Below are 17,568 nucleotides of genomic sequence, written 5' to 3'. Positions count from 1 at the left end.
ATTTCATCCCCATCACTACAAAAAAATAGGTTTATTGCGACGATTTTTTTGCGGCGGTTTTGAAAACCGCCGCAAAACATGGAATTTTGTGGCGGTTTTTCAACCGTCGCAAAATAGGTTTTTTGCGGCGGTTTATACAACATTTTGCGGCGGTTTTGAAAAATTATCGTCAAATTAATTAATTTTAAATAAAAAATTAAATTTAGTGGCGGTTTTGTCAAAACCGCCACCAAATTCATTAATAAAAAATTCAAAAAAATTGAATTTAGCGGCGGTTTTATAAAATTGAAAAATAAATTTTGCGACGGTTTTAAATAACCGCCGCAAAAATTTAGAAATTTAAAAATAAAAATTAAATTTTGTGGCGGTTTTAACAAAATCGCCGCCAAAATAATTAATAAAAAAATTCAAAAAAAATAGAATTTAGCGACGATTTTGACAAAACCGTCGCTAAATTCGTTAATAATAAAATTGAAAAGTAAATTTTGCGGCGGTTTTAAATAACCGCCGCAAAATTTAGAAATTAAAAAATAAAAAATTAAATTTAGTAGCGGTTTGGTCAAAAATTGCCGCCAAATTCAAAAAAAAAAAATAAAAAAATAAATTTCAAAAAAAATTAATAATTTAAAATTAAAATTAAATTAAATTTTGCAATATAATCTAAATTTTTAAATTTTTTAATCAATTAATTTATTTAATTTAATTTTAAATAATTTATTTATTTTAAATTTATCAATTAAATAATATATAAAATGTAAATTTATCAGTTAATTTATCAATTAAATTTTTAATTTATCAATTATTTTTTTCCCTTTCAAATTTATAAAATGTCAAATTTTAAAATATTAATTTATAAAATATAAATTTTTTATCTATAAATATAGAAATTAAATTCTAAATATATAAATTATTATATTTCATGTGCATAAAATATAAAATAAAATATATATACATGTAAACTAATTTATATAAAAATTTATAAATTAAAATATATATTAAATGTGTAATAATTAACTATTTGTAATAGTTATTAAATATATACAAAATGAAAAAAAGGAGAGGAGAGGAGAGAGAGAAAGGGGCGCTTTCATATTTTAAAAAAGAAGTTAGTATATGAATTATATTTTTTTAATTGGAAAAAGTATATTAAAATTGAATTGAATAATATTTAGAGAATATATATAAATACTATTCTTATATTGAAAAGATGATATAAATATTTTTAAATTGATGATAGAGTCAAGAAAAACACATCAAATCTCAAAAAACTTGTTATATCACATAATTTTATAATAACTTTTTGAATTAAAAATAACAATACATCTAATATGATCAGAATGTACATTTCTCTATATAATATACAAGAATCTCTATATATATAGTATACATCAAACATGACTTTGATTAATAATATATTTAGTATTATCTTTATCTATATTGTGTGTTGATTAATCAATAAATGCAATGCATTGTGTTGTGTTTGATTAATTAAGCATTACAATGTTTGATTAATCATAAATATATATGAATTAATTTAAATTCATATGGTCGAGACATGAAGTTAAAAAAACACCAACAGTGTCAATGGTTGAGATCAAATACTCAACATATTTTCTCCCCAAAACCATCCCATCCCCCATCACCTCACAAGTATCATAACCACTATTAGAGAGACAGGCAGCGAGACAGACAGCCAGTCACTTCCCCAAATCCATGGCATGGTCACTTCCTTTTCGATTTTTTCTTTTAACTCCCTCTTTACCTCAAATGTCTCTTGTCACAACCATAGCCACAGCCACTGAGTTCTTTGTACTCAAAGCTCAGATGGCTTGCAATAGTGTAAGTTTTAAAAAACTTAATTGGGCTTAATCCAAAAGAACTTGACCAGGCTTAATCCGTGAATTAAGTTTTACACATAATTAAATTTAATATTTTTATATTATTTAAAAATATAAATTAGTCAACAATATTAATTTTTTATATTAAATTATGTATATTAAATATAATTACTTTAAATGTCATAGTTAAATAATTAATTAAAAAATAAAATAAATTACTTAAAGACAAAAAAACCAAATTCCCTCCCCCAATTTCCCATTACCCGCCAGCGCCAAGGCACCCCCAATTTCCCAAATTCCCTCCCCCAATTTTACTCTCTCTCTACGAACCCTTCTCGATCTCTGTCTCTCCTTCTCGCTCGCGTCGCTAGCCCTCGCTCTCTCTCGAGGTCGCCCTCAGCCGCTCGCCCGTCGTCGCTAGCCCTCGGACCTCGCTCGCTCTTGCCCTCTCCTCGCTCGAGCTTGCCCTCGGTCGCCGTCGCTAGCCCTCGGCCCCTCGCTCGCTCGCTCGCTCTTACCCTCCCCTCGCTCGCCGTCGCTCGCGCTCGCCCTCGGCCCCTCGCCCGCCGTCGCTTCCGCTCGCTCTTGCCTCTCGCAGTCGCTGACTCGCTCTCGCCTCTCGCAGTTCCTCAGGTTAGTTCAATTTTAATATAAGAGAGAAGATCTTGGTATATTAATTGATTGTCTTTTAAGAGTCCTGGTATTTGTTATTTCTGTTACAAGCATATATTCCTACCACTGCAACTCAACTTTAAAATTTTAAAATTAAAAATTTTAAAGTTGAGTACATATGAATACATAATGTTGTCTTGTGTTACAGATTCCAATTCCATTTGATCATAGAACCCACCATAAAATTTCCTGCTAACCATCGATAGAATAAAAAAAACAGAAAAAAAAAAGTTCGATGATAATGCTGTGGATGGATTTGAGCTGATCATCCAGTTTATACTGTGCTGAAATTAGAAAAGTCAAGATGGGAAGGAAGGGGTAATTAATAAGCAATAAATGATTGGAACCTCTAAAACTTAAATAGCTGTAAATCATATCAACTACCCTCAACCACTAGTATAAATGTTGTTTGGTTCGGTCATTTTTGCTTTAAAAAAAATAGTAAATTATCAATACGCCAGGGTCACCCATCCTAAGTATTAAAATTAAGTATATAAATAACATTTTTCATAACTAAAATTGAAATTGCTGTGTTTAATCTTGGCCTTGGGAGCTTTTCTTCTTCTTTTTTTTTTTTGAAAAATTTATCAGGTTCCTTAAATCAAGTTAGGATTTAGTTAATTTTAATAATATTTTATATTTATTAAATTAATCAAAATATAACATCTGAATTACTACGTGAATAAATTAAAAACCCACAGAAGTTCCAATGATGATGCTACAATCTTTGGAATGGACAGTGGCAATAGAGCCAACAAATTGCTGCTCTCAAGCATTTAATATTTTTGAAGATTGCCCCACTCCACACCCACTCAAATGAAAAAAGAAAACTCATAAAACAACTAAAATTTTAAAATGGATCATTATTGTAATATTTTTTAAATTATTGAGGCTACAACAAAAGAAAGTAAGCTATATTTTGTTTAGCTTTCTGTTGCTTTTTTCTGTTGATTCCCACTAAGTGTCATTTTTTGTTTTTCTTTTAAAAGAGGTAGAAATTAAAAATGACTACAAAATCTAATTCACCTTAAAATTTTGTTTTGTGACTATATACTATCATGTAAGGCATGAAACCATCACATGCAATAACCAACAAACCTTGCACATTAGGTCAATACACAAAAAATTGATGTATAAAGAGACAAAAGTTGAGTGTCTTATAGAGTGACAATAATTAGGGTCTCTATTGGAAAATTGTTGTAGTCTTTAAATGCCTTTTATGTATGAAGTACGCATCTTAAAACTAATATGGATGTAATGTTTTGCATATTGAGGTGTAGATTAGAGAAGCAGAATACAAGCTACAAGCTCTATTTTAGATGCATGGATAAGTCTTGGATTACAAAGCCACGAAATACACATGAATTTCAGGAAGGGGTGCAAGGATTTTTGGAATTTTCCTTTGCCCATCGGTCTGTTGAAGGCAAAATCAAATGTCCTTGTCCTGATTGTGTTTTTAGAAATTGGGAGACCAGAGCAATGGTGTATGATCATTTGATTTGTAGAGGGTTTCCAACCACATACACTACTTGGTTTTGGCATGGGGAGTCAACTACAGGGGAAACTTCTAATAGCACACCCTCGATACAAAATCCCTTATACAGTCATGATCCAATACACAATATGATCAACGATGCTTTTGGGATATCTAGGGACCATGTGAATGTAGAAGCCTGGACCTCGCATCAACCAGTACATGAAGGTGAAGAAAGGATGCCAGAATTGAATCAAGGACCTAATGAGGAAGCTAAGGCATTTTACGATCTAGTTAGGCATGGAAATCAAGCATTGTATGAAGGATGTACGAAGTACTCGAAATTATCATTCCTAGTAAAACTATATCACATCAAGTGCTTGTGCGGATTGAGTAACAAAGCAATGTCTATGATTTTAGAATTGTTAAAAGATGCCTTCGAACATGCAGAGATTCCTGATTCTTTTTATGAGGCGAAGAAATTAATTACCAAGCTTGGTCTTAATTACAGTCAAATACATGCATGTCCAAATGACTGTATGTTGTATTGGGGAGAAGATGAAAGTAGGGAGACATGCAAAGTATGTAACACGTCAAGATGGAAACAAAGTAGGAAAGGTAACCCGACGAACATGTCTAGTGGGGGCAAGAAAAGAAAAAAGAAACCTGTCAAAGTTTTACGGTACTTTCCACTTAAACCACGTTTGCAAAGGTTATTTATGTCTTCTAAAACTGTTGAACATATGAGGTGGCATTCTGTGGATAGTAACAAAGATGGCTTGATGAGGCACCCGAGAGACTCTGAGGCGTGGAAGAGATTCGATGAAACACACCTTGAATTCGCATAAGATCCACGGAATGTTAGGCTTGGGTTAGCTAGTGATGGCTTCAATCCTTTCAGAACTTTGAGTACCAACTATAGCATTTGGCCTGTGATTCTTATACCGTACAACTTACCCCCTTGGATGTGTATGAAGCAGACTTCCTTCATCCTTTCAATGATCATTCCGGGAAAGCAAATGCCAGGGAATGATATCGATGTTTACTTACAACCCTTGATTAAAGACTTGAAGGATTTGTGGGATGGTGGTGTGGAAACATTTGACGCTTCACTCAATCAAATGTTTAATATGCGCGCTGCATTGATGTGGACAATTAGCGATTTTCCTGGGCTTAGTAATTTATCTGGGTGGAACACACACACTAGTTCAACTTGTCCAACTTGCAATTTTGACACTGTTGCCCATCGTTTACCTCATAGTAGAAAGTGGAGTTTTATGGGTCATCGCCGATTTTTAGAGCCAAATCATAGATTCAGGTTTAACCATGTTCATTTTGATGGTAATACAGAGTTTAGGAATCCACCAGTGGCACTATCAGGTTCAGAGATATTCAAGCAGTTGGAAAATGTTCATGTTACATTTGGGAAAGGGATGGAGGCTGAAGATAACAAAAAAAGAACTCACCGAAAAAATATTGTAGAAAGTGGTTGTCAACAATGGAGAAAGAAAAGTATATTTTTCCAACTTCGTTATTGGGAGTACAACTTGTTGCCCCATAACCTTGATGTTATGCACATTGAGAAGAATGTGTGTGATAATGTCTTGTACACCATTCTCAATGAAAGTGGAAAAACAAAAGATAATCTCAATGCTCGAAAAGACTTGAAAGAGATGGGCGTAAGAAGTGATCTTTGGCCAAATGAAAATGGACAGTATCGACCTGTTTTATTTACAATGTCAAATGCCCAAAAAGATGTATTCCTTACAACTTTGAAGAATGTTTTAGTGCTTGATGGTTACTCAGGTAACATTGCTAGGTGTATTGATCTAAAGCATTGGAAGATATTTGGTTTGAAAAGTCATGATTCACATATTCTTATGGAGCAACTGCTACCAATATCAATTAGAAATGTGTTGCCTAACCAAGTGTCTGCCGTTTTAGTTGATTTGTGCTCAATATTTAGGCAAATATGTGGCAAGGTGTTGAATCCTCTAGACTTTGACAAGCTCCAACGTCGAGTCATTCTCACACAATGCCATATGGAAATGCTTTTTCCGCCTGGGTTCTTTACAGTCATGGTTCATTTAGTTGTGCATCTAGTGAATGAACTGAAGCTTGGAGGCCCAGTACATTATCGATGGATGTATCCTATAGAAAGGTAAATATTCTATATATCGTAATTGCTATTTGCCATTGGATTTGTAGGTATATATGTATAACACTTTTTTCTAATTGTGTTTTTTACTTTAGATACTTGGGACATTTGAAGTCCTATGTACATAACAGGGCACAACCAGAAGGTTCCATTGCTGAAGGTTATTTGGCTGAAGAATGTTTGACCTTTTGTTCAAGATACTTGGAGGGCATTGAGACAAGATTCAACCAGCTTGGACGTGTTGATGATCAAACGACAAACAATGAATCGTCTCAAGTTTCAATGTTTTTTACTGAAATAGGGAAATCAGTTGGGAGTACTTCATATTTCAACCTTACTCATATTGAGAAACGACAAGCACACAGATATGTGTTGATGAATTCAGAACTAGTCGATCGGTTTGTGAAGTGAGTTCGTACATAAAAGATATATAATTTATCAAAATCCCTTATTTTCCTATCTTGTTGCGTTAATGACTTAATTTTATATAGGGAATTTAGAGAGATAACCAAGAGAAGGCTCAGGAATCAAACACGATCAACTATAGAGATTGAAAGAACAGTACATCGGGAATTCATTGATTGGTTCTCTAAGCGTGTAGGTTTACCATTGATATATTTTATTAAGAACAATATTTCAATCATGAAAAATTGTACTTATCGATTTCCTTTTGTTTCATTTTAGATTATGAATGATGAAAATGAATCCCATTCAGATGATCTTAAGTTCCTTGCACAAGGGCCACTTCAACGTGCCAGACAATTTAGTGCATATAATGTCAATGGATTCAAATTTCGGAGTATGGAACGAGAACATAGCTTGAAAACTCAAAACAGTGGAGTTTTTGTGATTTCTGGAACAAGAAGTCATTCTAGAATCAGTGATAACAACCCAGTTAATGGAGATGTTAATTATTATGGAAAATTGGTAGATATAATCGAGCTTAATTACTATGGTCGATTCAGGATTATTCTATTCAAGTGTAAATGGGCCAATACCATAACTGATAGAGGGATCAGACAAGATGCTTTGCAATTTAATTTAGTGAATTTCTCTCGATTGATACATACTGGTGAACGTGAAGAAGATGAACCTTATATTGAAGCTTCACAAGCACAACAAGTGTACTATGTTGAAGATGTTGTAGAAAAGGATTGGAGTGCTGTTGTACATTTAAAACCAAGAGATTTGTATGATATGGGTGAAGACACTGAAGAGACATTCTATGAGAACGAGCCATATCAAGCACAAGACTTAGAGTTATTTTTTCCTAATGATACTAGAATTCTGTCACTTGCAAGAGCACAAATAGATGATGATCCAATGCCTAATGTTGAAAATGTTGATGATGAGGATGATGAGGATATGTAATTTTATGGATTTAATTAATGCAAATGTAGAATATTATATTACATTTTACTTTGCTTATTATATTGTTGTTAGCCTTTTTCTATTTTGCCTTTCATTTTGTTTTGCTTTATCTATACGTGCATGTTTTTATCATTTATAAAAAGTTGCAGCCATGATTAGGAAGAAACGTCTAAGAGGTACCAATAGAGAAGTGGTAACAACAATATAATAAGCAAACACAACATAAAGGTTTAAGATTTTTTTTTCACCATCACCTCACATGTCTTACTAGAAGGGTTTAGACTAATTAGACAATAAATACATAATCGCTTAGGACACAAACAGAGCTATTTTCATGGCAGTTGGTCAATGTAGACTGAGAAGAAGTAGCACATTCGAATACAAGCTAACCTAATGAAACCTTTAATGTGATGTAAAAACTACAAATATAAGCATCTATTCTCTAATCTGTTTTCGTGTTTGATCAAAATTAGATGTATCCTGACAAAAATAACAATCAAAACTACTTGTAGCTATATTAGAATTATTTTATGTTACTAGAGGTTGATGCCCTTCGACAAGTAAACAAAAAGAAGCCTCTGATTTTTGCATCACTTGCAAAACTGTGACCACCAATACCAACACCCATATGGGCACTTATCATCATTGCTAACTTCATACTCATATATCTAAAATAAAAATAAGTACTGTAAAAGAGGAGCAAGTATTCACCTTCTAAATTCTAAAAATTAATTGTAAAATATTAAAATAAGTATTCTACTAAAAATTAATTGTAAGTACTTCTACTAAAAATTAATTGTAAAATATTAAAATAAGTATTCACCTTCTAAATTCTACTAAGATAAAAAAATGGGAGCGCAAGTACTGTAAAAGAGGAGTAATTCAAGACTAAAATAAAACCATCATAACCGTACGTACGTAAAATGAGAATATTATATAGTACAACAAGATTAATTAAAATAAGAATACCACAAAACTAATTAAAATGATAACACTACAATATATATATAGTAAAACGAGTGAATCACAAAACAAAAATATATAGGAGCAATACAAGACTAACTAAATGAAAACACAATAACACTAAAACTGGAACACTACAACACTAAAATATTTTTTTGCTGACTGAGGTTGGGTCAAAAACATCTTAAAGCTAATGATTTCCATTTAAACAATATATATTATACCCATCATTAATGGATTGTAGGCTTTGTTTGTTTGTAGAAAAGTATTTTCTTGAGGGTTTCTGTGTAAACAACTTATTGAACTGTGTTTTCTATTGTTTGGGTGTAATATGAAAATGTTGCTGGAAAATGCTCGAGAAAGAAAAGACAAACAGATATAAAGGATCACAACTCCGAGAAAGTGATGTTTTGGAGTTGTTAGACCTCTTGGCTGCAAGATTTCCATTTTCAGTAGAAAAAAACATATCTGTAATTATTGTCTTAGTATATGTTGAATAGCCAATTTGAATATTTTCATTTTAGTTTAAAGTATGCAAACAATCTCTATAGAATAAATAAAGAGTGGACTGCTAATAAGTATGATCATTTCTTGACAAGTCATGAGCTCCTTCTTAGACGAGTAGTGGAGGTTTGAGAAAAATGTAACTTATTTTAGTAAATCTTATTTAAACTACTCTAATTAGGCAGTAAACTCAGCCCTAGCAAACCCTAATTACTTAAAAGAGTCAACGTCACTCCAAATGGAAAAATCCCTAATTGAGTGCTTTAAAATTACAATGAAATTTGAGAAGAATCTAAATGTATAATCTCCTTCAACCCAAAAAGGAAGCTCCCATCATCAGCCTTTTGAAACAAACTTCTAGTCTTGAGGAAAGATGTTTTGATGTGTAAAAAAACAAATCAATAGAGGTTCCATGAGGGAGTAGATGTAACAGGAAGACCAAATCAATAGATGCAGTAGTAATGGAACTTTCCTGATCAATAAAGAATTCTATGTGGAAAAAAGACTAATAAAAATTAAAAAATATGTAAACAATAGTAAAAGACCAATAAGAAATTTATAGGGTAATAATTGTCTTAAAGCTTAGTTGTGACTATGGTTTGGTTCACTCTAATTTGTGGTTGGGTCTTGTGAACAAATTTGAGATTTTGATTAATGTAATGGTTGATTTGCTGGCTTTTGTTAGCGAACAGGTTGGGTCTGCTCATGATGGATCCCCCACGGTCCAAAAACAAGGTTGTTATTTTTCAAAGTGTAGGGAAAGATGATATATTTAAGAAATTAGACTCCCATATTGAGATTTGTAAAATCATGTAATCATCTAATTCTACTAGTTAGATCATCATCCCTAGAGAATCGTTCAGTTTTGAGGTATGTAAATTGTTCAAATTTGAAGTTTTATTATATTTGCTCATATTACCTTGGCAACCAAATGCAATACAAAAGGTTTTTGGTTAGCAAATTTGAAATTTTAGTTCGTCAATTTCAACCACATTTAAGTTCAAAACCCTGAGTAATCACAATAATTGATTATTATACGATAGCAATCCAAGATAAAGGACTGTTATCCAGTCCATAGTTTAATTATAAGTTAAGCGGAAAGCAATTCTGTGGGAGCTGAAAAAATGATTAACATAGAAATAGACTGGCCAATTTGGAGATATTCTTCTAGATGATGAATGTTTCTAACTACATTATAACAGAAAAAGTAGATTTAAGATGGGAATTCTTCTTCCAGACCACCCTGGAAGGCTTCATAAATTTTGATTACTTGCTTGGTTAATGGTTTACAACAAAATTGCTTGCTTCATGAGGGATCCTGGATTTTTGTTCAGTGATCTCACATGAATTTGTTTTTAATTGATAGGTGAAGACAAGGAGGCAAAGCTGTAATAGTTTGTACTTATCTTTTGTTTAAATAGGCTACTTGATTCATTTAATTCACTGCTTTATTATTCAAAAGAGAATTTCTGTTTGGATGGGTTGTTGACTGGAAATCTCAGATAACCTTTTCACTTGTGCCCAATGTTTTGCTTCTTAGAATTTTTTCAAGTTATTTTGCCTTTTTTGATGAGAGTGAAGCCTCATTAGTTGTCTTTTCTCAATTAACATCTTTCTTTGATCATGTGATTCAAGAAGGTCCTAATCCACAACCCTTGGGGCCCCCACCCAAAGACAAAAATGCAGTTTCTTGTCTATTTAGGTACTGCAAAATTGGCAGTGGCAGAGCCAACTTTATATGAATTGTAATAGTTAAAGGGTCTCTACTGTGCATTAGGCTCCCCACTTGTGAGGGTCAGGGAGGGTCATAATAAGATTATATCCATAACAAAATGCCTTGCAAACCCTTTAGATCATGATAAAACCTCTCAAACTAGAAAAGAGAATGTTCCATTGAGATGAATGGAAGCCTTCTGAATTTTCAAAAACTCTTGTTGGCGTAGGATATGACCAAGAACTAATCTCAAACCTAAAACACTACTGAGAACAAATCTTAAAACCTGAAAACACTAAGACACAAGTCTCAACTTAGACTAAATATCTGTATTCAATAATTAATCTGCAAAAGCTGCTTTTAGAAAATAAAACTAATTAGGAAATATAATCAAGTTACCAATCTGTTAACTTCATAATTTGTACCTTGATTAGATTTTGTTAAATTCTCCTTTCTCTCTCTCAGTTCTCCCTCTTAATCAGTCTAATTTTTCCCCCTTTTTCTCTCTATTTATCCCTCTCTTTCAATTCTCTCATCAAAGGAATTATAGTCAGGCTTGGGTTCCTGACAGTTGACAAGTCTTTTAAATGTAAAACATGATTAGTATTCAGGTTATCAAGTAAATTGAGCAAATATGCATTAAGTTCAAGTGTTCTCTTTTTGAGAAATGGTCTACTTGTTGGAGGGTGTGGTATTTTAAAGAATGTTTTTGGTATTGTTCAAGATGAATTTGGATCATTGCATAATTATCTTTATTAAAGTTGTTTGCTTTATGATGCACATTAATAACAAGTTCTAGTGTTGTTAAAGGCCTAAGGCGCAATAAGGCGCAAAGGGTCTTGGAGCCTGAGGCGCGCGCCTGGCAAGTGCAAGGCGCATGCTGACTAAGAAGAAAGAAAAATATACTTCTTAATTGAATAATAAGTCATAAAATAGATCCTATCACATATCAACATTTATGTTATCAAAAAATTCAGGAATTCAACATATATTAAATAAATCACAACATAAACATACTTCGTGACATACCTGTTTGTGATTTAGTTTAAAAAAACACTTTTAAAATCATGTAATCATCTAACGGTCATTACACACTCTTAAATGTAGAAAATTATATTGCATTTTACGTCGCTTATTATTATGTTTCTCCTTCTCCTTTATTATTATTATTATTATTATTATTATTATTTTTGCTTTGCTTTATATATATGTGCATGTTTTTCTCATGTATAAAAAATTACAGCCATGATTAGGAAGAAACATCTAAGAAAGACAGGCATTACTGATTTAGGTGGAGATGCCTCACTTCCCACACATGCTTCAGCATCATTGTCAGCTCCAGCACAACCCCCAACATCATCCCTAGCTCCACCACAACCTATAGCATCCTTCCCAACTCCACCGCAACCTCCATTATCTAGCCATGCCCCATCACAACCTCCAGGATCTAGGCAAACTCCATCAGAATCATCCACCCCACATCTATCTCAGGATATTCCATCGACAACCTCGTCTACATCACGTCGTTACTGGACAGTTAATGTGATAGGTATGCACAAAATATTTAAATTGCATGTAATTATTATATACTTGCATTAATTATTAAATTAGGTATATGTATTTTGATTGACAGATGAAGAAGGGCTTATAAAACAGGAAAAACTAAGGGTTAAAGATGTTTGGTTACTAGCACGTGGAAGGCGTGTTATGTTAGAGTTCAATGAATCATTCCAACCAATTGGAGATCCAGCTAGACTTCTTGGAGGGATTTTAGGAGAATTAGCCTTTGATTTTGTTGCTTTTCCTGTTAACTATGAAAGTTGGCACAAAGTACCGAAGACATACAAAGAAGAAATTTACAAAAATAGAATCATGGTAATTAACTAATATTGTATTTTTTGATATATTTTTTGAATATGTTATTGTAACTAATATTGTTGTTTTTTCAAGGAAAAATTTAATGTTGACGAGGGGCCTGCTAAAAATTTTATTTTGAAGAACATTGGAAAGAAATGGAAGGACAATAGATGTAAATTATACCATGAGTGGTATGATCCCAATATTGGTCGAGAAGCAAATATTACAAAGCATCCACCGGGAATATCTCAAGAACAATGGGCAAGTTTTATTGACTATCGTGCACGAGATAAGACTAAGGTGATGTTACTAATCTTGCTTATAAGATTACTAATATTTATACGACTAAGTGGTTAAGATTAAACTAATGATGTTTTTGTTGGATATCTAGGAGATATGTCAAAAAAATGCTGAAAATCGATTCAAATTGACAATTCCACACACAGGAGGGTCGAAGAGTCTAGAAAGGAAAAAATATGAGATGGTAATATTGCAAAAATTTATCCTTAATATGAATTTTTTATTCTAACATCAACTAATATTTATGTGAAATTGTTCTAAATTATTGGAAATTGAGAGTGGTCAGCCTGTGAGTAGGGGTTTATTATACATTGCGACGCATAAGAAGAAAGATGGATCTTTTGTGAATGAAGGAGCACGAACTATAAGCGTAAGTTTTTTTTGTATCATAACCATTCCACTTTTTGAATCATAGAAGAAACTTTTATCTATATTATGCTTTATTAGTAAATGAGTTATAAGTTTAGTTGAACTTGCTAGCAGAAAACATACATATACTAAAAAATATATGTATTTGCTTATTTTAAAAAATATAATAAAACCTAAAGTTAAGGGGAAAATAGACAGAAGTGCATGGTTTATGATTTTCCTTCTTATATTGGTGTTCAATAGGCTTTTGGTTTATGATTTGCAGAAGATGCTAATTTTTGAGATGTTCACAAAACTTGATTGATATTTGCTGGCCTTAAATATGCAACTTAATTAAAGTTCAAATTAAAATTCTTTGCAATAGAAGAGTCAACTTGGATACTCTTTTTAAACCACCAGAACTGGCAGCTTGGATACTCTTTTTAACAAAAGAGCAGGATTTTTTTTTTTGCTCTGATATCATGCAACTCATATTAGGGGGGAGAACAATGAATATATTTTCATATAGATTACTGAATACATTCCCTATTAATAGGGAATAAGATTACACTATAGGAAAGTTATAGAAAAGGAAAAACAAATATTCTCTACACTATACAAGGAAACTAAGGATACAATTACAGAATTAGGAAACTTCTTAAATTAGGATCTAATCTTGGAGAAGATATCTATCTTGACTTTAGGAAAGTTAGCTCACGATCCTCTAATCTCCTCCAATCTTCGTGGATTCTCTAATCACTCCAACATAATCTCCAATAATATTCTCAAAATCTCCACACTTTGTGTCCTTGCAAAATGGATTTTGGAATTCTCAAAACCCAATAAGACATGATGGAAGCCATACTGGCTCCAGAAAGCCCTATGGAAAACCCCTATTGTTTCTTAGGAGGCTCCCCTCCCTGGGGTGTTTGACCATAAGCCCAACCTCCATGATGGCTCTTGAATCCAATCCCATACTGCCTATTATGTCTTTTAGATTTAAGAACAAATATGACCAACATATCTACAACGATAGATTGTCTACAAAAGAGGCAAAAGGAATATTTTATCTTATCACGTAGTGTAGGCTGACTTGAACTCGTAAGCCAGCCTAATGTCCACCCTTACTCCCTTAAGACTTCAAATTTCCTTTCTTTCCTATTTTGATTTTGAAGTTGGATTTTATATGTTTTCTAGAGTTTTACTTGCCTTGAAACCTATTTGTTTTGAAGGATAAAAACCTTCTTGTTACTCCATCTTTATCATCCCATAAACAATTTCTTTTTACCTTTCTGTTTTTTCAGCCACAGTGATAAGAAAGTGATTGGTCTCTCTTGCTGTTGTTCTCACTATGTAATGGTTTCCCTCATACATGTCTTGCATCGCTCCAATATATCTGCTGTGACTTCTTTCTTTTCTGAAGCCGACATGAAATTTCTGGTACTCTCATTTGTGCTTTCTCCAAATCTAACAAAACCAAATTGAGATCTTTTGGTTTTCCCTTTACCTGCTACTGGTCTCGGAACAGATAGACTGCTTCCATTGTTATCCTAGGTATAAATCCAAATTGATTATCCAATACCTATGTTTCAAGTCTTACCTGCAAAACAATTACATCTCGTAGGCCTTTCCTGACCCTAGTTGGTCCTAGAGCTCTCAGTTTTGGAACTCTAATTTTATAAAATAATCTACTCTGTGTATTTACCCCACTATTAACACTGCTTCTAAATTCTCTTTTTCAGCCACATGTTATCATGGCTTTGATCTTTTAAGTGTTAAAATGGAAAATTTTGTCTTGTTCCTTTTCTATCTTTAGCTCAGAATTTGGTTATTGATTATGTCCTAAATTTCAACATTTTCTTATATTTTGTTGAAGTTTTTTTTTGTGTGTGTTGCAAGACATGTAATGATAAAGGTGAATGTGACATTGAAACCTTTGAGTAAGACCCAAGTCTTTCTTTGAGATTTTTATGATTGATATTGTTTTTTAATCCATATAGGAGAAAATTTCTGAGATTGAGAGCCAAGGCACGCCTTCACAGTCAGTCTCCTTAAATGATTCACTTGCTCGTGTGCTAGGAAAAGAACATTCAGGCCGAGTTCGAGGTTTGGGCTTCGGTCCTAGTCCAAACCAAGTTTTTGGGACCACTGCTCAATTCAGTGGGACATCCTCGCCATCCAATAATACTAGTACACCTGTTGTACAATATGTGAAAAAATTGGAGGAAAAATTAGAGACTAGTCAACAAGAGGTTCGAAGTTTAAAGAGTGCAATGGCTTATATTTTCACCAATATCGTGGGGAATATACCACCTGAGTTTGCTGCTGTGCTCAATACAATGGTATGTTAATATATTAATTCTTAAATTATGAATTTTATTTTTTCATTTCAAGTGATTGTTTATGTTTATCTCCACAAATATTCATCAAAGTATGTTTTTTCTTTTTGTATACATATCTAATATAATTTTAATTATTTTAGACACCAGATGCACATAGTGGACCAGTGTCACCAACAGGAAGGCTATCTTCTAATGCAAGTCATGACATTCATCAGACCCATCAAGATCCAAACCAACAAAGTTGATGTGATGATATGGAACTTCATTTTGGATATTAAATTGTTTAAAATATGTTACATATTTGGATATTTAAGTTATATTGAATATTTATGGTTTATTGATTAAATGGATTGAAATATTGTGTATGTGAATTTTGTATATATGTTATAAATTTTAGGTTATTTGTGAGTTGCATTGTGAGTAATTTGGCACAGGTTTTTGATTTGGTGAACAAAAAAAGCAACCTGGGAGCCTTTCTGTTAGGCTTTTAGCGACGGTTTTGAAACCGTCGCTAAAAGCCACGATATCAAAATTAAAACCGCCGCTAAAGTGCCAAAAATCAAGCGAGAAAATTTAGCGGCGGTTTCAAAACCGCCGCTAAAAATCAAAATAAAACCGCCGCTAATTGTTTTAACAATTGTTTTATTTTAGCGGCGGTTTCTTTAAACCGCTGCGAAATATGATTTTAGCGGCGGTTAAATAACCGCCGCTAAAAATAAAATACTCACTAAAAATATTAGCGACGGTTTTGCTAAACCGCCGCTGGAAATAAAATAATATCTAAATAAAATAATATCTAAATATTATTTCATTTCCAGCGGCGATTTTATTTGTGCTTTTGCTAAACCGCCGCGAAAGTTCAATTAGCGACGGTTTAACAAAACTGCCGCTGGAAATAAAATAATATCTAAATATTTAGCGGCGGTTACTAAATCGCCGCTTAATGTCAGACTTAGCGACGGTTTGTAAACCGCCACAAAAAACAACATTTAGCGGCAGTTATTCCAGCGGTTGTTGAAAATCGTCGCTAAATACCTCATTACGGCTGTATTAGCGGCAGTTTTGAAAACCGCCGCTAAAGCACTTTGCGGCGGTTAAAAATCGCCGCTAAATAACAAAAAAATCGCCGCTAAAATGTTGTTTTTTTGTAGTGCATCCGTGACGCCACCAGCGAAAGCACCCCTTTCGAATAAAAACCCCCTACTGTAGACCATCAACCTTATTTCCCCAACTTCCCAAAGCCAAAGCACAAAACGAGCGATAACACTGGAAGAAACCAAGGGTTTCCCTCCCTTCTTTTATAGGCATGGTCACCCAATAGTTAGAAGACCCCTCACCGTCTCCTAAAAATCAATATGATCAGACTTCAAAAATCATGCCATTAATACGATCATACCCCTGCCTCGAAAACCAAAAAGTCGCCCTTATTATAGCCAATCAACCCTCTCAACGCGCTAAATAGAAAACCTTGATGAAACGCCTTACAAAGAGCAACGCACCTAATGCTGCCATCGAAACGCTACCTCATTTATAGCCTTAAATCCCATGCCACACGCATAATTCCCTCGCACTTCTGCAATACCATGGAGCCGAGACAAACGCTTCTTCTCCAAGCCCTAAGACCAGGCACCAACCCCAGCATTGGGATCACCGCGTTAACCCCTAAGGGCCTTAACTAGGTCAGGAAAAGCATAATAAATCAAGCTGGAGCAAAGAAGAGTATCTCGAACAACAAGAAAGTCTTTTATTTCATTGACAAAGTCAATAGGAAGGTAATATTACAAGACTTAGTAAAACTTAGCCGCTAAAAACACTAGAAAACCTACACTACTACAAGGTAGGAGAAACGAAAAAAGTCAACCCGACTCAGCCGGAGGCTTGACGACGTTGACAACACCTTCCTCAACCCGGTCCGCCTAGGCACCCAGAATTCCCCTTAAAGTCCCAGTTGTACGCTCCCCTTCGGACGAATCAACAAGTCTGCCATCCTTAACCCTCATAAAGGGCTTACAAAGTTGCAAGTCCAG

The 17,568-nt window shown here is 33.6% G+C and overlaps 2 protein-coding genes across 2 annotated transcripts; both read left to right on the top strand.

The window, feature by feature from the left end:
• Positions 1–4,955: 4,955 nt before the first annotated feature.
• LOC127794763 (uncharacterized) lies at positions 4,956–6,553 on the top strand. The gene is made up of 2 exons (XM_052326009.1): positions 4,956–6,145; positions 6,238–6,553. The coding sequence occupies exons 1-2, from the start codon at positions 4,956–4,958 to the stop codon at positions 6,551–6,553; spliced, it is 1,506 nt and encodes a 501-aa protein (XP_052181969.1).
• Positions 6,554–11,939: 5,386 nt separating this feature from the next.
• LOC127794762 (uncharacterized) lies at positions 11,940–13,014 on the top strand. Its single transcript, XM_052326008.1, has 3 exons — positions 11,940–12,243; positions 12,328–12,569; positions 12,645–13,014. The coding sequence occupies exons 1-3, from the start codon at positions 11,940–11,942 to the stop codon at positions 12,906–12,908; spliced, it is 810 nt and encodes a 269-aa protein (XP_052181968.1). The 3' UTR covers positions 12,909–13,014.
• The last annotated feature ends 4,554 nt before the right edge of the window (positions 13,015–17,568 follow it).

The sequence above is a fragment of the Diospyros lotus genome, chromosome 2, assembly GCF_014633365.1.
Source record: "Diospyros lotus cultivar Yz01 chromosome 2, ASM1463336v1, whole genome shotgun sequence".
Classification (NCBI taxonomy): Eukaryota; Viridiplantae; Streptophyta; class Magnoliopsida; order Ericales; family Ebenaceae; genus Diospyros; species Diospyros lotus.
Note: the sequence above shows the minus strand (reverse complement) of the source record. Positions and strands in the feature narration are given on the sequence as shown.